The sequence below is a fragment of the Pimephales promelas genome, chromosome 1 (assembly GCF_988280905.1).
Source record: "Pimephales promelas chromosome 1, fPimPro1.hap1.1, whole genome shotgun sequence".
In the NCBI taxonomy this organism is placed as follows: Eukaryota; Metazoa; Chordata; class Actinopteri; order Cypriniformes; family Leuciscidae; genus Pimephales; species Pimephales promelas.
Genome location: NC_142769.1, coordinates 47,996,163 through 48,018,229, shown reverse-complemented (window position 1 = coordinate 48,018,229; position 22,067 = coordinate 47,996,163). Strand labels below are relative to the sequence as shown.

The following is a 22,067-nucleotide window of genomic DNA, read 5'->3' as shown; positions in this document are numbered from 1 at the left end:
GCCTTTCGTGGCTGTTTGAACACATTCGATCACTTGAGTGTTTATGCTATAAAAGAAATCAAGTTTGTTTCAACTATCTCTGACTGGAAGTGGTGGAAAGTGGACAAGTTTAAAACTTTTTAGACCCAGTTTACATCTGTATTTAGCGTAATCCACTTGTGATCAAATCGATCAAAACGCATTTTTAAGTCGGCATGAAATCAAATCTTCTTTTTATATGTAATATTGTAGTGTTTATTATAAATGATTTATCTGTGCAATTAAAGGGATACTCCACTTTTTTTGAAAATAGGCTCATTTTACATTTTCCCCAGAGTTAAACAGTTGAGTTTCACCGTTTTCGAATCCATTCAGCCGATATTCTGATATTTAAAAGAATATCAGTAACCAGACAGTTTCTGGTCTCATTGACTTCCATAGTAGGAAGAAAATATACTATGGAAGTCAATGGGACCAGAAACTGTCTGGCTACTGATATTCTTTTAAATATCAGAAAATCGGCTGAATGGATTTGAAAACGGTGAAACTCAACTGTTTAACTCTGGGGGAGTTGTAAAATGAGCCTATTTCCAAAAAAAGTGGAGTATCCCTTTAAATTCACGTACCCTTATAATCTTTAATCAAATACATTACCATTCGAAAACCTCCCCCATCGAAATGACCTCTCTTCTCTTTCGGGCATGTGCAATGGCGAAAGGGTGTGGCCAGAGCTGATGAGGGTTCGGCTATCAGTGCACCGCCTCTCAGAGAATCACATTCAAATCTGCCTCCATTTTGTTTGCAACACCCAACCTCCAACGATCCAATCAATTCCCGAAGGACTAAATCAAGCTCCGCCCTACATTTCTTTCTAATTTCTAATTCCGTTTCACTCGGATATAGGTCACAACAAGGAAAAAATTACAATCTCAACTTCCGTTTCACGCCGACCTTAAAGGAGTTTCGTTCGTTGAACGAACCAATGACTCAGAAAAAGATTCGTTCATTTTGATGAACGAGTTCGAACAGGAGAGGCACAAACGTGCGTCACAGAACAGAGCAAGGCGACCATTTGAGCTAATAAAACTTAAACTTTGTTATTTATTAATTAAATGAGCGATCGTTTCACTTGATGAGACCCTTATTCATCGTCTGGAATCGTTTAAAGCCCTTTGAACAGTTTGCACTGAAAGTGTCTTTTGGACCTTGAACAGTTTGGTGCCCAGTGAAGTCCATTATATGGAGAAAAATCCTGGCATGTTCTCATCAAAAACCTTAAAAGAAAGACGTGGACATCTTGGATGACGATGGGGGTGAGTAAATTATCAGCAAACGTTTTTTCTTTAAAAAAAAAGTGAACTACTCCTTTAATAGCAGGTGTGAACACAGCCAAAGAAACCAGCAAAAACAAAATTAACAAAAAAATGCAAAATAAAACCAAAGCAAACAAAAGAAATGAAAGACAAAAAGAGAAGCACAGAGTAGAATAGATGAGAGAACGGGTGCGAGAGGAATGTGGTGGGAGAAGGATGGAAACGGAGCAGCAGGGGTTTTCCAGTCTCTCTCTCTCTTCCACAGAAATAGAGCACCTGATTCCAACCCATTCCTGTGCTAAAAATCAAAGGAGGCAGTTCTTATCCACAAAGCATCGAGCTTTTCTCATCCAACAGCTCCCTGCTCGATCTGCGGGGCTGAGAGTGAGTGCAGAGGTTCTCTAAAGCATCTTACATGCCGCATAATCTCACTCTTCCTCCGAGCTCTGGATCCAGCTCGTCTCATGCCTTTTTCATGGGATGAAACGTGTCACATGAAATAAGCCTCAAAGGGGAAGATTACTCTACGTGCGCGAGTGCGTAGAATGCATACTTACATTTCTAAGTGTGTGTGGGTGTGTGTAAGCTCAGATGTGTCGTGTTCTCCACACTTCTCCATTACCAGTGAAGTTCTTGCCAGCTCTGTTTCGGGCTCGAAAGACGTCGCCTGACATTGACATTGAGAACCGGGCACTGAATCGATGGATGCCTTTTATTGCTGTTTATACAGAGATGCCTGTGCGGCCTTTATTAAAGTAGAAGGCGCATTCATGTTTCTGCTTGCATGCCTTTCTTTATATATGTATGTGTGTGTGTGTCTTTACCACATGGCTAAAGGGCACTGCCAGTGCTTTAATATCATATTGCCTTGTACAATGTAGGAGTGATGGACAGCCAGCAGAGGAAGTGAATAGATTTCACAATTGCACTCCACTGAGTCGCACTTCCATTCTCAGTAAAGCCTGTCGCCTTACTCTTGCATTACAAAAGCAATATCGGGCAGCAAAACGGACACAGCTGTATCAGAACAAAACAAGAGCAAAGCCTTCTGTTCTTGAACAACTGTAGACCGGGTCCAAAATTAACTTCTGTTTTTTGCCACACCTGCTGGTAGTGGGTCACTTAAGAAAGTGTTTTAAAGTGATGAATAGTTTTTTTCAGCATTAAAGGAGTAGTTCACTTTTTAAAAAACTTTGCTGATAATTTACTCGCCCCCATGTCATCCAAGATATCCATGTCTTTCTTTCTTCAGTCGAAAAGAAATTAAGGTTTTTGATGATTTTTCTCCATATAATGGACTTCAATGGGAACCAAACAGTTCAAGGTCCAAAAGAGTTTCAGTGCAAGCTGTTCAAAGGGATTTAAATGATTTCAGACGATGAATAAGGGTCTTATGAAGCGAAACGATCAATCATTTAAAAAAAAAAAAGTTTAAGTTTTACAAGCTCAAATGCTCTCCTTACTCTGTTCTGTGATGCACGTTCGTGACTCTCCTGTTCGAACTCATTCATCATAATGAACGAATCCTTTTCTGAGTCAATTCGTTCGTTTCGTTCGTTGAATTAACCAAATGACTCGGAAAAAGATTTGTTCATTTTGATAAACGAGTTTGAACAGGAGAGTCACAAACGCGCATCACAAAACAGAGCAACGCGAGCATTTGTGCTTATTAAACTTAAACATTTTTTCTTTTCTTTTTTTTTTTTTAATGAGGGATCGTTTCGTTTGATAAGACCCTTATTCATCGTCTGGAATCGTTTAAAGCCCTTTGAACAGTCTTTTGAACCTTGAACCGTTTGGTTCCCATTGAAGTCCATTATATGGAGGAAAATGCTGGAATGTTTTCATCAAAAACCTTAATTTCTTTTCGACTGAAGAAAGAAAGACATGGACATCTTGGATGACATGGGGGTGAGTAAATTATCAGCAAAAGTTTTTTCAAAAGTGACAGTAAAGACATATATATTTCAAATAAACGCTGTACTTTCAAACTTTCTATTCATTATCAATCCATGTATCATGTTTTTTTTTTTACAAAATTATTAAGCAGCACAACCACTGATATTAATAATAATAATAAATATAAACCAAAGACTTGAATTGTGGAGGAAAAAACTAAATTGATCATAAAAGTAGATTAGTTTTAGCCTAAACTGCACTGAGCAGAATTGTTCTAGAGGATTCTTCTAGAGCAGTGATTCTCAACCACAAGAGGACTTAACACTTAAAATAAATAGCACAAGCAATACAATTATTCCTATATTTAATAAATACACACTAGAAAACAAAATAGGATATTTCTTATTTTAATTCACCCCCTCCACAAAAGAAAAAGAAAAACTGGGTTCCCACTCGAAAAAACCTGGATATTTCTAAACCTCCACAAGTTGTGAAATGCATATAATTTATAAAATCGTATAACTCCACGGGCATTTTTACAGATTTTTAAGAATTCTATTTACGCAAAGCTCTAAAATATTTAGTCAGGAAAAGACACGAGGCCTCAGAGTAGAGGTCTTCGGGGTTTCGGATCGAAGTGGACCAGTGAAGGTGAATCTACCTTAGAGTAAAAAAGGTTGAGAACCACTTTTCTATAATTCTTTGCAATTTTTGGTCTTCAAATGGAGCTCAGGGGGTTTTTCTCTCCTGAAAAGACCAGGCTTTCTGTCCATCAGCTTTACCAGGGAGCTCATGCTGGCTGACCAGCTTCATCACCTATGGTCTGTTTATCTGATGGTTATGCACAGGACCAGCATTGAACTTTGCTCAGGGAAAGTCCAGAAGAGCTCTGTCTGCTAGAGGGACATGAGCTTTCCACTATACTATCTACTGTATTTGGCTGTCTATTTGTGTGTGTGGGCGTGCGTGTTTCAGAAACAACTTACCTTGTTGGAGTGCACTCTGCAGTCATTGATAAAGGCGCTGGCTGTTCCTTTTGTGGACCAGCGCAGTTTTGACAGGCCTGGTTGGATTTTCTTATCCAAGAACCGAATTCTCTCAGAAAAGAGACACAGTTCATCTGCATTCAGAGCTTTGATGATTCTGATTGAGAGAGAACACAAACACACAAGAGTAAGTTCACCGCTGTTCTCTTACCGCCATTGACGCATTTCTTTTACAGCATTTTCAAAAACAAGCAAGGCCATTTTAAAAGCATAACAGAACAAGAGGGTGGTAAAAATGGATTAACAAGTCTTAACAAGTGGATGTGCTTTGCCATTTGGGGCAAGTGGCCTGTTTAGCTTGTGCTGGGTTTAAGTGTTTGTTTCCAGCTGGCATGTGTAGAATGCATTAAATGTGGTAACAATACTGACAGAGATGACTCACTCTATCCCTCTGAGAGTTACAATGAGTCCTCCAGTCTGAAGAGAGAGTGTGTGTGTGTGTGTGTGTGTGTGTGTGTGAGAGAGGCGGAGGTTATTATTCACTACACAACGAGGGATATAAGTGTGAATTGTTTTGTTCATTGGAAATGTGTGTGTATGTGTGCGCACATTTAATTCAAGTGCTTTTTTCCAGATTGGATGCACTAAAGTCTTGAATGGAGATGTGTGTATATTGAGGCTGATGGAATTTAAATACTCAGTTTGTGCAGAATGTGTATTAAAGACGTTAAGTTACCTGACAAGTACACCGTTTAAATATGTATGAAACCGGCAAAGACGCATCGGTGTGTGAAAGTCCACTTGTTTTTCTATACTATTAAGAAGTAAATTACAGATAATTTCCTCACAAATATATTACATCCAACATGTTAGGAGAATCTTACGCATCAAACTTAGGAGGTGAAACTAAATATTATGAGCTATATTATATTTGCAAGTATAATTTTACACCCTAATTTCTCTGATTGTGTTATTGGTAACACTTAACCTTTATGTATAATGCATTATGAAGGTACTCATAATGTAAGCTATAGACCATTTTGCAAGATGTAAACAACACTGGTCCAGAAACACTTCCTGTTTCAGTTTGTAACTGTTTTCTTTATTTCACATCTTAAAGATGTTTTTTTTTTTTTTACTTTTTGATTCAGTTTTATATATTCTGTTGGTTTTATTTTATCCCAGCTTTTGTGTAGTGTTAAAAAAACTGAAACAGGAAGTACTTCTGGACCAGTGTTGTTTACATCGTGCAAAATGGTCTATAATGCATGATATATTTTCATAAACAAATGTTACCAAAGTTAAAATGCATTATAATATGTGCAGATTCCTTGTTATATCTGAGATTGATTGTTTGTCATGTGTTTTAATGTATTGCTGTCTAAAGGCATAACATATGTATTATGATGTATTATAACCGTGATTACAGTTATGAATTAAACCATACAATGCATTGTAAGGTGTATTGCATGGCCTAATACATGCATTAAGAATAGTTTTGTAATGCATTATATTTAAAGGCTTTAAGTAAAGAGTTAACATGTTGTTGTTTTTTCCTAGCAATGAGCACTAAATATGTCACATTTGAATAGATCATAAGATAAAAAGAGCTTTGGATTTGTAGAAAGTGCCAAAAAATATGATGATGATGCTGATATTAGAATGTTTTAAGAACAACCGAGCTGTATGGATGGTCCTCACAAGTTTGTCTGCAAGTATGCGGGCAGGGGTGTAAAGTAACGAATTACAAATACTCACGTTACTGTAATTAAGTAGTTTTTTTCAGAAATTGTACTTTTTTGAGTAAGTTTAAAATTGTGTAATTTTACTTTTACTTGAGTACATTTTAAGTGATGTATCGGTACTTTTTCTCCGCTATTTTCCTTCTGTTTGTGGTCGTTACTCGTTACTTGTTTTAATTTTATTTTTATCCATCAACGTGATTGGATCGAGTAATCGGTCTCGTGACTGTCATGTCATCAATTCAAATTAAGCATAGAAAACTTTAACCGCCTATTCCTGCTCGTGACTGCTGTGGAAGTGCATTTATCACGCACCAATTCAATCCAGATATCAGCGACAGCGTCTTCCTCTAATATGCTAAGGTAAATTTCACATTTCTGCTTAATATGATATTTATAAAGGCTGGCCTGTCTACATGGCCTAACATTTGGTCTGAGGTTGGGGGAATTGCGAGACGAGTTCATAATGCGGTGAATTCCCGCTCCCATTTACTTCACAATCACATTATAGAGAGACGCGCGTCAACCTCTATGCTCTGCCGCTTCTCGCGCTCGCCATGCCGCCAGATTCAGAATCAGTGCACATGCCGTTAACTTGAACTGCATTACTTAATAAGAAATTAGCACAGCTCGTTAATAAACAGCGTTTTTTGATTGATCCATTATATGACCCGTCTTCATTTGGCAAGTGCACTTGAGCAAAAACATTTTTCATGTTGAACTTTTTTGTGTGTGTGCTGCTGTTTAGCTTCGCTGAGACTTCAGAGACAAAGTGTGTTTGTTTCTTTTGTAAAAGTTTCCTGGATATAACTTCCCTAGCCTATTTAATGCACAATTTTCCTTACATTATCAGCATTACAATTTGTGTAAATGTAGCTGTGTTAAATGTAAGGGATGATGCCACCCTTCTAGAACAATGCATTTACGTTTAAATTGTAACATTAATAGCATGGAATAAAAGTGTGTAATTAGTGTTAGCTCACTATCTTAGCCTTTTTCAGTGCATTAGTTGAGGTAATATGGTAATATTAGTGATTCTCATTTATCAAAACACTAACATTGGTACCGTTTTGGAGAGAAATGGGTATTTTTTTATTTTATTTAACCCATCTCTTGGTGTGTGATGCTGAACTATCATATGAGTTTCTAAAGGTTTTTGAATTCTTTGCACAGTTATGAATATTGATATTTTATGTGCAACAATAGCATGCTCAGGCCCAGTGGCTTTTCCTCTAATTTTAAATGCTTTTCCCCCAAAATAATATGATTTAAATGGTGATGAGTGTACTGATTTGATGCATTTTAAAAAGATGGATGATAGATATCCTTCAATCTTTCTTACAAAGAACAAAATATAATGTGAATTCCAGTATGTGCATTTTTTTAATTTATAAATTGTAGTGCACAGTGTTTATTATAAGGGTTAGAATCCGCACCTCAGTACTCACTACTCACTACTCTTGAGTACTTTTAAATAAGCTACTTTTTTACTCTTACTCAAGTAGTTTTTTGGACAAGTACTTTTTACTCTACTCACACTACATTTTTTGGAATGTAATGGTACTTTTACTTGAGTATGTTTTTTCAGTACTCTTTCCACCACTGTATGCGGGAGAGAAAGTCAACCAAACCAACCTGTTATAGTCCTTAACAACGAGGAGGACATTCTCTCTCAGGTTGTGCAGTTCCTCTTTGCGCTGATAGACCTCTGAGACGTAGTGAGGGATCTCAAAAAGCATTCGTTCCCAGTAATGAATCTCATTAAACAACTTCAGTAGGGTCCTTAACACACAACAACAGTCGTACATTCAGAGTTAAGTCTGTGTGTTTGTATTCACACTACAACATTCAGCATAAAATAACTTCAGAAACGTGCATTAAGATTTGACATCAGCACAACTTGATTTCTGTTGAAATGTTTGAATAGGTGGCTTAAAAACAATAATAAACAGTATTTGCAACATATTCAACTTAAAGTCTAACAGAATATTCAGTGTAGCATAGGATATAATCCATTGGGATCAATTGGATATTGCTGTATATTGGCAGGACCTGGAACACGTCGATCGAGAGCATCCCAAACCTGCTCAATGGGTGACATGTCCAGTGAGTATGCTGGCCATGCAAGACCTGGGATGTTTTCAGCTTCCAGGAATTGCGTACATAACCTTGCAACATGGGGCCGTGCATTATCATGCTGCAACATGAGGTGATGGTCATGGGTTAATGGCACAGGATCTCATCACGGTATCTCTGTGTATTCAAAATTTGGGATGCTCTGGATCGGTGTATACGACAGCGTGTTCCAGGTCCTGTCAATATCCAGCAACTTCGCACAGCCATTGAAGAGGAGTGGACCAATCACATGCCACAATCAACAACCTTTTTTTATGGTCCTGTGCAATAATCATTCATTCAATATTTGAGAGAAATAGGCCTTTTATGTACATAGAAAAAGTCTTAGATCTTTGAGTTGAAAGCTCATGAAAAATGAGGGCAAAAACAAGTGTTGCGTATTTTGCATAGTATGTGTGTGTGTGTATATATATATATATATATATATATATTAGAGCCCAACCGATAAAGGATTTTGAAGGCCGATACCGATACAAATATTTTTGGGTTTTAAAATCCGATATTGCGATATATCGGTAGGGTTGGGTATCGTTTGAATTTGAACGATTCTGATTCCGATTCCTTGTTTCGATTCCGGTTCCTAACGATTCTCGATTGCGATTCTTTTAAGAGGCAGGGTCAAAAAACTTTTGCTAACCTTGCTAACCAACGGCCTTTCTGAAGGAAATAATCCTTTTGTAAAAATACTCCTTTTGTCACAAATTTTGCATTTTGCCGAGATTTCTTTTTTTTTAGAAAAGTGAAGCCACACTTTGGATCGCCGACGTAATGTATGTTGGACTCGCGTGGTTATGCCAACACTTCCGGTAGACGCTTCTTCGTTGGTGTTGTTCAGTGGTTTCTTCTTCCGCTCGGCGGACTGTGAATATCGAAACTAGGAATCGAAATTTTAACTTTTGAACGATTCCGGGAAAAACGAAAAGTTAGTCTCGGTTCCAATCGATACTCGATTCTCGATACCCAACCCTATATATCGGCCGATTTTTTTTCTTATTAAAAATTGTTGGATTTCACACACGTGTAAAGAAAAGCTAACTTTTCTGCACAAGATACGCTTGATACTTTTTCTCTATGTCTAAATGTTCACTCCTCGCAAGTCTAACTTACATTTTACAATGCAGGGACTGTAACTAGAGATATGCTAGCTATAAATACAGTAATCATTACTTTATTTAGCCAGAAAAAGTTAATTGTGGTTTCCAAGCTTATTAATGTTAACGTTAGCGGTCTTCCACTGATTATAGTGGGATTAGCTAGCTTTGTGGTTAGCTAGTCTATGATGAGCCACAATTTAGCAATAGATAACATCACACTGCAAATTGTAAAACATACATTTTCAATATAACAGGCCAAGGAGAGATGATTGAAGCGTGTTTCGTCCATTTTTATTTAATTTTTTAAATCGGCCATTATAACTGCCAATACCGATATTATGGAAAATGCCTAATATCAGCCGATAATATCGGCCGGCCGATATATCGGTCTGGCTCTAATATATATATATATATATAGTATATACACATACACACCACTACTGGTACTGGAGGGGCTGTATGTGTGATTGCGTACTTGTTAAAGTTGATGTCCAACAAGCCTGCATGCGCTTTACAGCGGATCATGAGCGGCTGGTCAAGACTGCGGAGACACTCTTTGTTCAGACTCTGAATCCAGTCTGTGAACTTCCTCCTCACCTTCTCATCCAGAACCTGACACAGGTTAGCATAATTCACATTCACATCCTCTCCACTGCTGGTTTGAGGCAGGGAATGAGCACGGCGGAGAACCTAGACAACACATGTGCAAAAAATACATGTTGACATATATGATGATATATACTTTATTGTCCCCGAAGGAATATTTGTTGTGGACACTGTCCATTCCGTAGCTTTACAAGACAGCAAAAAAAGACAATTCACAGCAAAAAAGAAAACACAAACAGATATTGCACACTCTCTATATGGCCCTACATATTACATACTCCATAGAACACATAAAAATTACAGTTAACATATTGCACTCTCCCTTAGGCTCATTTACAAAAAATACGTAGTTGGCATACTACGCACCCTATAGTACTGTATTGCACAATCCATCTGGCCTGCAGAATATACAATTAACATATTGCGCATATTGTAGAATACACAATTAATATATTGCACCTCCTCTATGGCCTACAAATCATCCAAATGACCTATAACACACAACTCAACAACCAACATATTGCACACACCGTCAAAACACTACATGTTCGAGTTAATAAGCTTAATGGACATAGGTACAAAAGAGTTTTTATAACGATTTAACCTACATTTAGGAACTCTGAATCTGAGGGTAAGAGCTGAAATTCTGGGTGGAGGATGTGGGTCGGGTCAGAAACTATTTTTTGTGCCTGTCTGATGACCGACTGCTCATAGATTTTCTGGGGGGGGCAGATAGTTTTTGACCCCCATAATCTTCATAGCTATTTTTATTTGGCGAGCGATCTGTGATTTTGATTGTACTGTCAGGTTCCCATACCAGCTCGTAATACCGTACTTAAAAATGCTCTCTAGTATTGCGTGATTGCGTGCAACAACATACATTTTTGTTCTACTCCATACAATCTAATATAGACGAGAATGAAGAGCCTTCCGTGAGTGCACGTATCAAACAACGTCTTGAGATCTTACTGAGTCACCAAGCAAGGTCACAAACAATCAAAACAACCAACTAAGCTATACAAACCAAGGATAAACACAGGAATTTCTCATAGGCTATGCAGTAAACATGTAAACATATTTCACGATAACCCAATCAAACCTTCATTAAGCTTTGGTTTTATCCTCCCTTTCTGTTTCTCTATGGGGAATTTTGGGATCAGTTGTGGGGAAATGCAATATAATCATATCTGTGTCCAATTAAAGCTTATGCCATTGCCTTCTTAAATAAAGTGGAAAATGAAAATGAAATGGAAAGTGGCGAAAAGAAGGAGAAAGTGAGTATGTGGCGGCACAGCTGGCTTTAATAGCATTCTGGACTGGACTCCAGGGACTGGACTCTGCTGGCCTTTGACACAAGGCGCTCAGCTCAACACACTTGTCAACATAGAGAAGAGCTCATCATTGGAGTTAAGTTGTTTCTGACACACTTCCCGTATTCAGCCGGTGGAGGTTTTGGGTTGGAATCTAATTCATTTGTCTGTAAAACCCAATAGAGTTCATCTATAAAGGGTGAGGGAAAAGGGTATGGCCTGGTGCATGCTGGGATTGGACTGATCAGTCAGGAAACTGTAATACCACTTATTGACTGTGGGATTTTTATATGAGAGGTTTTGCTGGGGACTCGAGTTTAATTTCTGTTTGTTTGATATCTTGGGAAAGAAAATTCGATTTTTAGTATTTTTGAGGAAACACAAAATAATTCATCCTAACTACTGCACATTATACTATATAACCCATTACACTGATCACACAAAACCGTATGTGCTTGGTTTATTTGAAGTAAAATATGAACGTGATGATAGTTTTAGACTGATGAGGCTCATTTTGGGAGTTGTTTTGTCTGGTTCATTAAAAAGAACCAGTTCATAAGACTCATTCATTAGTGAATCGGACTTATCGGTCATGGCAACTGACTGAAATAAAAGAATTTATGTTGAAGTAGTAAAATTACAAATTAAAATAAGACTGGTTCAAGTTCAATGGAAATGTACAAAAAGTACAAAGTAATACAAAGCACATAAAATTACTAAAAGTAAAATGAAAACTGAAAATATAAAAATGTAATTCAAAATATCAATAAATAGTATAATGGTATATACACAATAATAAAATTACAGTTTCAGGGTGACCTGTGTTTAGGGTTGGGTATCGTTTGAATTTGAACGATTCTGATTCCAATTCCGATTCCTTGTTTCGATTCCGGTTCCTAACGATTCTCGATTCCGATTCTTTTAAGAGGCAGGGTCAAAAAGTTTAGCTAACCTTGCTAACCAACAGCCTTTCTGAAGGAAATAATCCTTTCTGAAGGAAATACTCCTTCTGTAAAAATACTCCTTTTGTCACAAATTTTGCATTTTGCTGAGATTTCGTTATTTTTAGAAAAATGAAGCCACACTTTGGACCGCCGACGTAAGGTACTCATGTTCGACTCGTGCGGTTATGCCAACACTTCCGGTAGACGCTTCTTCGTTGGTGTTGTTCAGCGGTTTCTTCTTCCGCTCGGCGGACTGTTAATATTGAAACTAGGAATAGAAATTTTAACTTTTGAACGATTCCGGGAAAAACGAAAAGTTAGTCCCGATTCCAATCGATACTCGATTCTCGATACCCAACCCTACCTGTGTTTCTCACTTATTACAAGTTCACAACTCAGCTGAAAATGTTCATTTCTTTTGCCATGGCACGGCACTTTCAAAATTTCATGAAAATCGATTCCAAAATGTGTTTTTTAAACACCAGAGGCATGTGTGAGTTACAACTCAGCCTAGTTTTGACGTAAATGGGAACTTAGAAATTACGCACTACTAAATATTTTTGCATTGGACCATTAAACTTAGCTGAAGCGTAACTCTAAACGAAATATTTACGGAAGCCTCCGATCAGGAGTAACGGTTGGAATAAAATAGCAGACAGACTGAACAGGATCAATAAGTTCTTCTTTTACCTCCCAGACTTCAATTCTTTAGACATGTGACCCTGGATCACAAAACCAGACACAAGCCGCACGGGTATATTTGTGGCAATAGCCAACAACACATTGTATGGGTCAAAATTATCGATTTTTCGATTTTGAAGTCCTACCGTAAATATATAAAGCAATTATTTATGTGAGTGAATGCAGCAATATCTCAAACATAAATGGACAACTTTAAAGGTGATTTTCTCAATGTTTCCATTTTTTTGCACCCTCAGGTTCCAGATTTTCAGCTGTAGATAGTAGATAGTTGTATCTCGGCCAGATATCGTCCTATCCTAACAAACCATACATCAATGGAAAGCTAATTTATCCATCTTTCAGATGATGTATTTATTCAAATTTAAAAAAACCCTGTTAAAAAAGACCTGTTTTTGAGGTACAGGGTCACATTCTATATATGACAATGCTGACATTTACACTCGCATACATTTTAAGTGAGAGAACATTATGTTAATAGATTACTTTGTTAGCGGCAACTCAAACCGATCCCACAGCGCGCCGATATAGGCGTCTATCCCATCAGTCCGTATTGTGCATGTCAAATAAATCAGTAGTGTTGCTTTCGTCAACGAAAATTATGACTAAATATAGTCGTCAACGAACCTTCATCACGTGACGAAAACGAGACGAGACGCAACGTAAATGCTGGTCGTGTGACGATGACTATAACTAAATGTATAATGCAATATCGTTGACGAATAAAAACGAGACTAAATGTGGTTTACAAAAATAAAAACTATGCTAAAATATCTCTTCATTTTCGTTGACCAAAACGAGACGAGACGAAATGTTATTTAACGTTATTTCGTCTCGTACTTGCATTATTATGCAGCATTTCTGTTTCCTGTGTCACTTCAGGGGCTGCATCAGATCGCACTGTGCAAACCTTTGCGACTTCAGATCCTCAAGCCCCACTCGCGGCATTATTTAGAAGAAGCAGCTGCATGACTTACAGCTGTTTCACACACACTCCGTGTGTAGAGTATGCGGTGCGTGTAGCAGTGTGTATGCAGGAGCAGCGCGCGTTATTGCTTTCACATGTGCTGCGTTTGCAGTGCGCAACTGATCTACGGCTGTACCACAATCACAACATTTATCCTCTATTTTTTATTTCAAATCAGTATTTTAGCCTACATCCATTGTGTCACGTTGTTGAGGTTGCCTACTGTGTCCTCTACTCTGCTGTTATGCACGCACCGCTCCTAGAGCGCGCGATATGAGCGCTAATCTATAAAACTGTATGGGTGCGGGAAAAATACGCACTGCAAACGGAGTGTGTGTGAAACAGGCGTTAGCATAAACGACAACAAACAAAGTTAAGTCTGACACAGAGAAAGGGATTCGTCTTTGGGAGAAAAAGAAGAAATGACATTTGGAAAAACTTTCATTTCATCTTGTGTGCAGGCTACTTCTAACATGTTTGGTTGGTAAATAGCCTATGTTGTAAATTCAATTCAGAGCGTCTTCTGTGTCTGGAATGGATGTATTCTTTGTCTATAAGGTAACAATAATATAAGAAGATAATAAGAAGATAAGATTGTTTGAAATGGGTTTGGCTAAAAGAAAAATTTGGTTTCGTCTATAGGCTAGCCTACTACTAGGTAGGCTACTTATTGACTGGGTTAAATAGACTTGCCTACTAAAAATAGACTAAAATACAATTTTCATTGACTAAAACTAGACTATGTCTTTCGTCGACTAAAACTAGACTAAAATGTCATCGGTTTTCGTCGACTAAAACTAGACTAAAATGTCATCAGTTTTCGTAGACTAAAACTATACTAGACTAAAAAGAGCATGAACGTGACTAAAACTAATAAAAACTAAAATGTCAGCTTGACACAAAGACTAGACTAAAACTAAAATTAAAACAGGCCGCCAAAAACAACACTATAAATCAGTCATGATCAATAAATGTTATTTCTTATGGTCTTATTTATTTATTCTAATTTAGTCTTACAGTTTCTGAATGTTATTTACATTTAAAAACACTTATGTTATCATGATTAAGTATCGTATTTAATGGAAACGGATTTTTACCGTTAGTTAAGTGAGGCAAAAGAAGTTAAAATGAAGGATTAACTGAAATTCCTAGCATTTAAACAACGTTTGCTAACGTATTTGAAAACTACAACTGGATCATCAAGGGTAAACCTCATATTATGCGACTACACATTACTTTACGGAAAGTTTACAACCTACTGGCAGCGCTCTGCCTATAGTAGTCATCTAGTAGCGTCTAGGACTTTACGTTCCAATTTAAGAAAAATTACGAACGGCTGGTGCAACCCAACCGAGAAGGGCTTTTGATTCCCATCCCTGCTCTTATAGTTTGATTTTTTGAAGGTTCAACCTTTCTTTCCAACTCACACACAGAATCTCACCTCCATAGGTCTTTCTATCCGTGAGCGGAGAGCTCGGATCAAGTGGACCTGTCCTGCGTTTTGAGGCATATGAGGAGGAGTGAGAGATGACATCCTGTTCATCACCATATTGACATTATTCAGCTCAGCACTGAGCAGAGCGTATAGATCCACCGTCTTCCTGTCAATGGTCCGCTTGATGGCCTGAGAGAGATATAAAAGAGGTAAAATTACCACTGTTGCTTTCTTAATGCAGAACAAATCAATGATCATCACGTTAACAAGTTGCATGTTTGCAATCGAATAGTTTGCCAATGCCTTATCACTTTGCAAAATCTGTTTATTATTATTATTTCATTTGACTTTACTTCCAGTGGGACTTTTTTGTTTTAAGTTGTTCTAATGCTTTGGCACTAAAGCAGCAGTGTGAAATTTAAGACTCAAAAGCTGAATGAGATTGACAGAACGAAAGGGCGAGGGAGAAGAGAAAAGACTGAAGGGGAAGACGAAAGTCAGAAGAGATGAAGGTGATTAATGAGGTAAACATCTTAATGACATTAAGTAAAGAGACAGGTGACGGGTGAGAGAGCAGAGGTCGTGTGTGTGTGCGGACCTGCTATTGAACTTTTGAGTAAATGAGAGTGAAAAGGAAGTGACATGGAAAGTCTGTGTGTGGTCTGTTCTGCTGGAGTCATTTGTATTCACTGTATTTGCTAAGAAGAGCAGTGCGCACGGGTTTTAAAGGAGGTGATAAAGTGTGTGTGAATTGAAGGCTAAGTGTGTGTGAGAAAGACCTCTCTTCCAGACAGGTGCTGAAACATGTCGAGCAGCTGTACTCCTTCCTCCACACAGTTCACCGTCTCGAAGGTCGAAGTGATCAAATTCTGGATCATCACCTCCAGATCTTTCACTTTAGCACAGAAGCTAAAAACACACACACACACACAGATAGGCACACAACAACAACAAAGAAATGGGCAGAACTGTACAGCACGCTCCAAACACAAATCGGTGCCCTCTATTCAAAGGCAGAGTCCAGCGCACACACACTCTGGAGGCTGGTATTGATTTGGGTGCTCTCAATATGCTGAGACCCTATGAAACACCTGCCCCAGACACAAGCACAGCTGTTTGTCTTGGCAACAACATCCTAACCTCACGACCCGTCTCGGCCCCAATCCATCATGGCCATCAGCTTGCTCACAAACAGCTCCCTTTCCCAAGGTCCGGCAGTGCCCGGGGTGGGGGTGTGATGGGGAGACCAGCTTCCGTCATGATGCTATTCAGACACGCAGCCAAACTGCCTGCTGCCACAAACAGTTGTGAATGACAATAGGGACTCGATGGGCTCATACGCAGCAGGCGCAGTGATCCTCTCCCCACTGCAGAATATTCATGAAAAAGTATCTAGACGATCCAAATATGCGGGTCGTTATACGCATATTTATGGAGATATGCTAATACAGGATGTATGGAAATCCCCAACAGGCCAGCAGGCCAATAACAAACATTCATAAATATACATGACAACCAGACGGACTGACTGCCTCATAGTCATAGACAGCCTGGCAGAAAGACTGACACACAATCTTACATATTTAGCGTGTCACTACACAAGAAAACTAGATCGCTCCCATTTTAGTCAATGAAGCGGTCTACGCTGTAAGGACCAAAAATGTGGCACATTCATTTGATAAAAAACCCATTTTCTAATGTTGTTGCCTGTCAGTAACTCAAGCTGCTTTATTTTTCCTGTCTAATATGAGTTTCGTTATATATATTGTATAAAAACAATTCAATCATGAGACTCTTGGACTAATAGATTTAAACAGCATTTATTTGTAAAGCGATAGTTCAAATAAAAAATGTAAAGATCGGTCATCTTAAGAACACAAATGAAGATCTTTTTGATGAATTATGAGAGATTTCTGTCCCTCCATTGACAGCTACACAACTGACACTTTGACGCTTCAAAAAGTTCATAAAGAGATCGTAAAACTAATCCATATGAATTGAGCGGTTTAGTCCAAATTTTCTGGAGAGACTCGATCGCTTAATATGCTGAACAGATTTAATTTAGACTTTTATTTATAGAATAAACATTTATCAACCAATGAGATTCATTCTCATGTTACGGAGTAAGGCTGCAACAACTATTATAATCGATTATGAAAATCGTTGTCAACAAATCGATTAGTTGGTCTGCTTACGTCACGGGGATTGTTTACTGGCGATTGGTTGAAACAGGCCAATCCTGATGCAATTTATCCTTATAATTCAATTAATTATGAATTAATAAAAATGAAATGAATTATATTTTTGAGATGTTTTAAGTTTATATCTTCACATCTGAACAACATGTCTGTGTACATTTGTTTTAACAATAATTGTGTTAACACATAATATGTTAAATATATATATATTGTTTTTACATTAATCAACTTGCCATCAGCAATAATCACTAAAAACAATGCAAATATTGATATTAGTAAAACTCAATGTGTGGCTTTTGGACTTTTTAAAGTTTTAAAGTACACTTTTACACATAAATACCCTTGTGGCGAGCAGGACGAGGCCGAGGGACGTGAGAAAGCGTCGTGAGGCCAGTGGCGTGAGTGATATCGAACCTCGCATCTCTCACGTACCTCGGCCTCGTCCTGCTCGCCACAACCCTGATTTAGGGTTTTATTTAGTTATAAAAAACAAACAATTTTTTTATCCGATTATTTGAAAAAATAATCGTCCGATTAATCGAATATCACAAATAATCGTTATTTGCAGCCCTATTACGAAGTTTGAATTTCTACTTTTTTTTGTTCTCGCGCATCAAGCAGGATCGGTTGAGCTTTTATGTTCGCTGATCAATGTTTACATGTGAATAAAAGCCATTCATCATAAAGCTATCGAGTCTCTTCAGAATATTTGGACTAAACCACTCAATTCATATGGACTATTTTTGCGAACTTTTTGAAGCGTCAAAGTGAGGAGGGACAAAAATCTAGATGAAGCCCAAAGCTCACAGCTGATTGGTCCACGATTAGAAAACATTCAGAGGTGATGTGCAGCTTCCAGTGTATTGGCCATATGGACAAACAAAGCCAGCTATTTCACACAACCTCTCTTTCTCTCTGTGCCCTGATCAATTTACAAACACACTGCACCTGGAGAAGTCTTTGTGCCAAGAGGTGTTTCCGACATCCAGGATGTCCTTAACAGACCTCAGGACCTGCAGGCTGTTGTCAAAGGTTGCCTCTATGTACAGCAATCTCTGAGTGACCTCTGATCCCTGACGCCCTGCAAAGACTGGCAATGGCACCCGCTCACCCTCTTCGTAGCGAGCAAACTGCTGCTGACACTCACACACCTGAAAGAAAGAGAGAGAAGCATATTCATTAAATGCCTTTTATTAAAAATCTAACATAACAAATGTAGGTACTTTCCTGTTATCTGGACCCCACCATATACCATTTAGGAACTATAGTCATCCCTGATTGGTCTTAACCCCAGTGACGGGTAGGTTTAGGGGCGGGGTTAGGGGTAGGCCATCATCCCTGATTGGTCTTAACCCCAGTGACGGGTAGGTTTAGGGGTGGGGTTAGGGGTAGGCCATCATCCCTGATTGGGCTTAACCCCAGTGACGGGTTAGGTTTAGGGGCGGGGTTAGGGGTAGGCCATCATCCCTGATTGGTCTTAACCCCAGTGACGGGTAGGTTTAGGGGCGGGGTTAGGGGTAGGCCATCATCCCTGATTGGTCTTAACCCCAGTGACGGGTAGGTTTAGGGGCGGGGTTAGGGGTAGGCCATCATCCCTGATTGGTCTTAACCCCAGTGACGGGTAGGTTTAGGGGCGGGGTTAGGGGTAGGCCATCATCCCTGATTGGTCTTAACCCCAGTGACGGGTTAGGTTTAGGGGCGGGGTTAGGGGTAGGCCATCATCCCTGATTGGTCTTAACCCCAGTGACGGGTAGGTTTAGGGGCGGGGTTAGGGGTAGGCCATCATCCCTGATTGGTCTTAACCCCAGTGACGGGTAGGTTTAGGGGCGGGGTTAGGGGTAGGCCATCATCCCTGATTGGTTTTAACCCCAGTGACGGGTAGGTTTAGGGGCGGGGTTAGGGGTAGGCCATCATCCCTGATTGGTCTTAACCCCAGTGACGGGTAGGTTTAGGGGTGGGGTTAGGGGTAGGCCATCATCCCTGATTGGTCTTAACCCCAGTGACGGGTAGGTTTAGGGGCGGGGTCAGGGGTAGGCCATCGTCCCTGATTGGTCTTAACCCCAGTGACGGGTAGGTTTAGGGGCGGGGTTAGGGGTAGGCCATCGTGGGGTCCGGATAACAGGAAAGTACCCAAATTTAATATATATTCAAAATAGTTTTTATTACTTTATTTATTTTTAAATGAACGAATCACAAAACAGCTCAAAATTAAGTTTGACCTCCAATGGCTGATTGACAATAATTTCTATTTTCACTAATCACTTTTTGAAAGAGAAAAGGATGCACTACTTTCTGCCTTATTTGTGCAAAGTGCCAATACTATGTGGAACTAATAGGAGCACACAGCAAAAAAAGTGCATGAATAAATATAAAAATGACAAGTGATATAAAATACAGATCTCAGCAAGGACATTTAGTGAAAGCAAAAAAAAAAAAAAAACCACAGAGATGTGAATTATTGAGAAATCGGAGAGAATATTCTGCGGCTGCGAGTTTGAAAAAAGTAGGGGTGTAAAAATTCTGCACGCATTTAAAAAATGTAGTTTGCGAATGTGTTTTTTGCATCATTTTGTAGTGTATTCTCACCTCTATTAGGCCTTTGCATCTTTGCACAAAGGCATCCACCAGAGCAAATATGCTAATCTCGTCGAGCGACCACCCTTGGGAAGAGTATCTAAAAAGAGAAAGGAAAAAGTGCATACATCATCTTCACCATCATTTCTGTTCCTCAAGAGCAGTACTGTAAGGGAGAGCAGAGTCTGCTATGTCACTACTGCCTTGCTAAAGGTTTTCAAAATTTCACACGGCGCACAAGCAAAACAAAACAGCGTCTGTGGCTGGCTGCCATCCAGAGCAGTGAGGGATCAGGTCAGAAATGATCTGTCATAGGCATAATTGCATCCGCCATAGTTCCATATCAGCCGGCCTGGCGTTCCTCAGATTGCTTTTCACACCTCATTCTTCTACTGATGGAAAGGTAATCCTCACTGCCGCTCACAGTCAAACACCTTTAGCGGGGCAGAGAGGAAGCCAGGGTCACGAGGAGGGGAAAAGAGAGGGAGCGTGTGAGAGACATACAGGAACAGCGAGTGCGACTTGAGCAGGATGACTCTGTTAGCGGATAGGCGTGATAGTACATGTAAAGTGAGAGATTTAGTCAAAGGGAGAAACCAGATCCATGGCTTCCTTCTGAAGCACCCAATATACTTCCAGCGAAATCAAAGAACGACCTGGTGTGACGAATTTAGGCCAAAACGAAGGACGTTTGGAGTTTGTTTTGTAAGTTTGCTCCGGCTGGTCCACACCTTTAAACTACCATTGGTCGATGGCGCTTACCTAACAGGACAGGTGTGGCTCTGAGGCTCCGCCTTCTTTGACATGGAAATCTTATACGGTTCATTTCCTGTTTTGAGTCCGTCGAGGTCAAACAAACACTGGAGAGCTGCTTTATAGTAGACATTGAACTGTAATTCACTTTTTTATGTTTAATGCTCATCAGTTAAATGTGCTATGAATAAATAAACGTGACGAGTTTCCTTGACTGGAGTGTTGTGTTGTGGTATTTGAGATCCGACATTTTTGGGAGGTCTTAATCTTTGGCATTTATACTCAGCCTCGTCTCGGCCTAAGGCTAAGAGGACTCGGGATTTCATTCCAAGGCCACAACTGCGGGAATATCACTAAATTGCTGATTTTTTTGTTAATATCATAAATGGGACTTCCTGCTTCAATGCAATCATTAACTCATTTCAAATCAACGAGGGGTTGTGTCAAAAATGTCACCAAAATTAATACAAATGGCTACAAAATGTGAGACTTAAGAAGAGAAAAAGTACTTGTGTGAGATCTTGATTTTTATAATGCTACATAAACAATATAGTTAAACAATATCACAAGAGCTAAAGAGCCGCTTTCACAAACATGAGCACGATTGAAAACATACCGATTTAATACAAATGTTCAATAAAAAACATTTTAGTAAAAAAATTAATAATCTCAACATTATTTATGCAGTTGTAATTGCACCAATTCAGATGCTTCAGATGCTTCTAAAATTATAATATAAGACATTTCTCAATCTATAAATGTGGATCTTTTGGATGAATTTAAGGAATGCTGGTCTGGTCTTAGTCTTGACTTTGGTCTTGTCTTTGGTTCAACACACGATCTTGATCTTGACTTGGTCTCGGTTTAGGTGGTCTTGACTACAACTCTTCCTCAGTTCAAAGCTGATGTCGAAATACACTGGGACGTTGATCATTTGGAGAGATCCGTTTGCCAGCGTTTTACGATTTCATTCGTTTACTATAACAGTTTGAGTGTGGTAATAACAAGCACCGCATAAGGAAGGTCTCCACGCGTGAAACGCAAATTTCCTTTTCATCTTTCATACTACTTTGATTTATGCAAAGAAATCCCAGCCATATAATATGTATTATCAAAGAGAAAAATAACTGCCGCCTGGCGCAACGACTAAATTACGATTTTCGCCTTGCACGGAGATCACAGTCGTCAGAGCGGAGGATGAGAGCTTAAATTGAAATGCGGGCCGAGCTTTAATGACTGAGATTCAAAAACACATTGAAATGACGGTGAGCCGCACACCAGCAATCAGTTCTCCTGAATCATTTACAGGACCACCCGACACAGGCATCTCCACTTCGTCTTCTAAATCCTTAATCACCAGTTAGCCCATGTTATTTCGGAGGGAACGGAGCTACTCAGTTCACTGCAAAACACTTAATATCGCCATGAATTG

General features: G+C 39.0%; 1 protein-coding gene across 1 annotated transcript in view; it reads right to left on the bottom strand.

Annotated features, from left to right (window-relative positions):
- Positions 1 to 22,067, bottom strand: part of dnah2 (dynein, axonemal, heavy chain 2) — a 224,084-nt gene that overhangs the window by 169,076 nt on the left and 32,941 nt on the right. The window contains exons 10-16 of the mRNA XM_089130887.1: positions 19,895 to 19,982; positions 18,257 to 18,459; positions 15,890 to 16,019; positions 15,117 to 15,299; positions 9,625 to 9,839; positions 7,555 to 7,701; positions 4,178 to 4,334 (exon numbers count right to left, since the gene is read on the bottom strand). Of these exons, the coding sequence (XP_088987013.1) occupies positions 4,178 to 4,334; positions 7,555 to 7,701; positions 9,625 to 9,839; positions 15,117 to 15,299; positions 15,890 to 16,019; positions 18,257 to 18,459; positions 19,895 to 19,982 (1,123 nt within the window). The remainder of the gene's footprint in view (positions 1 to 4,177; positions 4,335 to 7,554; positions 7,702 to 9,624; positions 9,840 to 15,116; positions 15,300 to 15,889; positions 16,020 to 18,256; positions 18,460 to 19,894; positions 19,983 to 22,067) is intronic.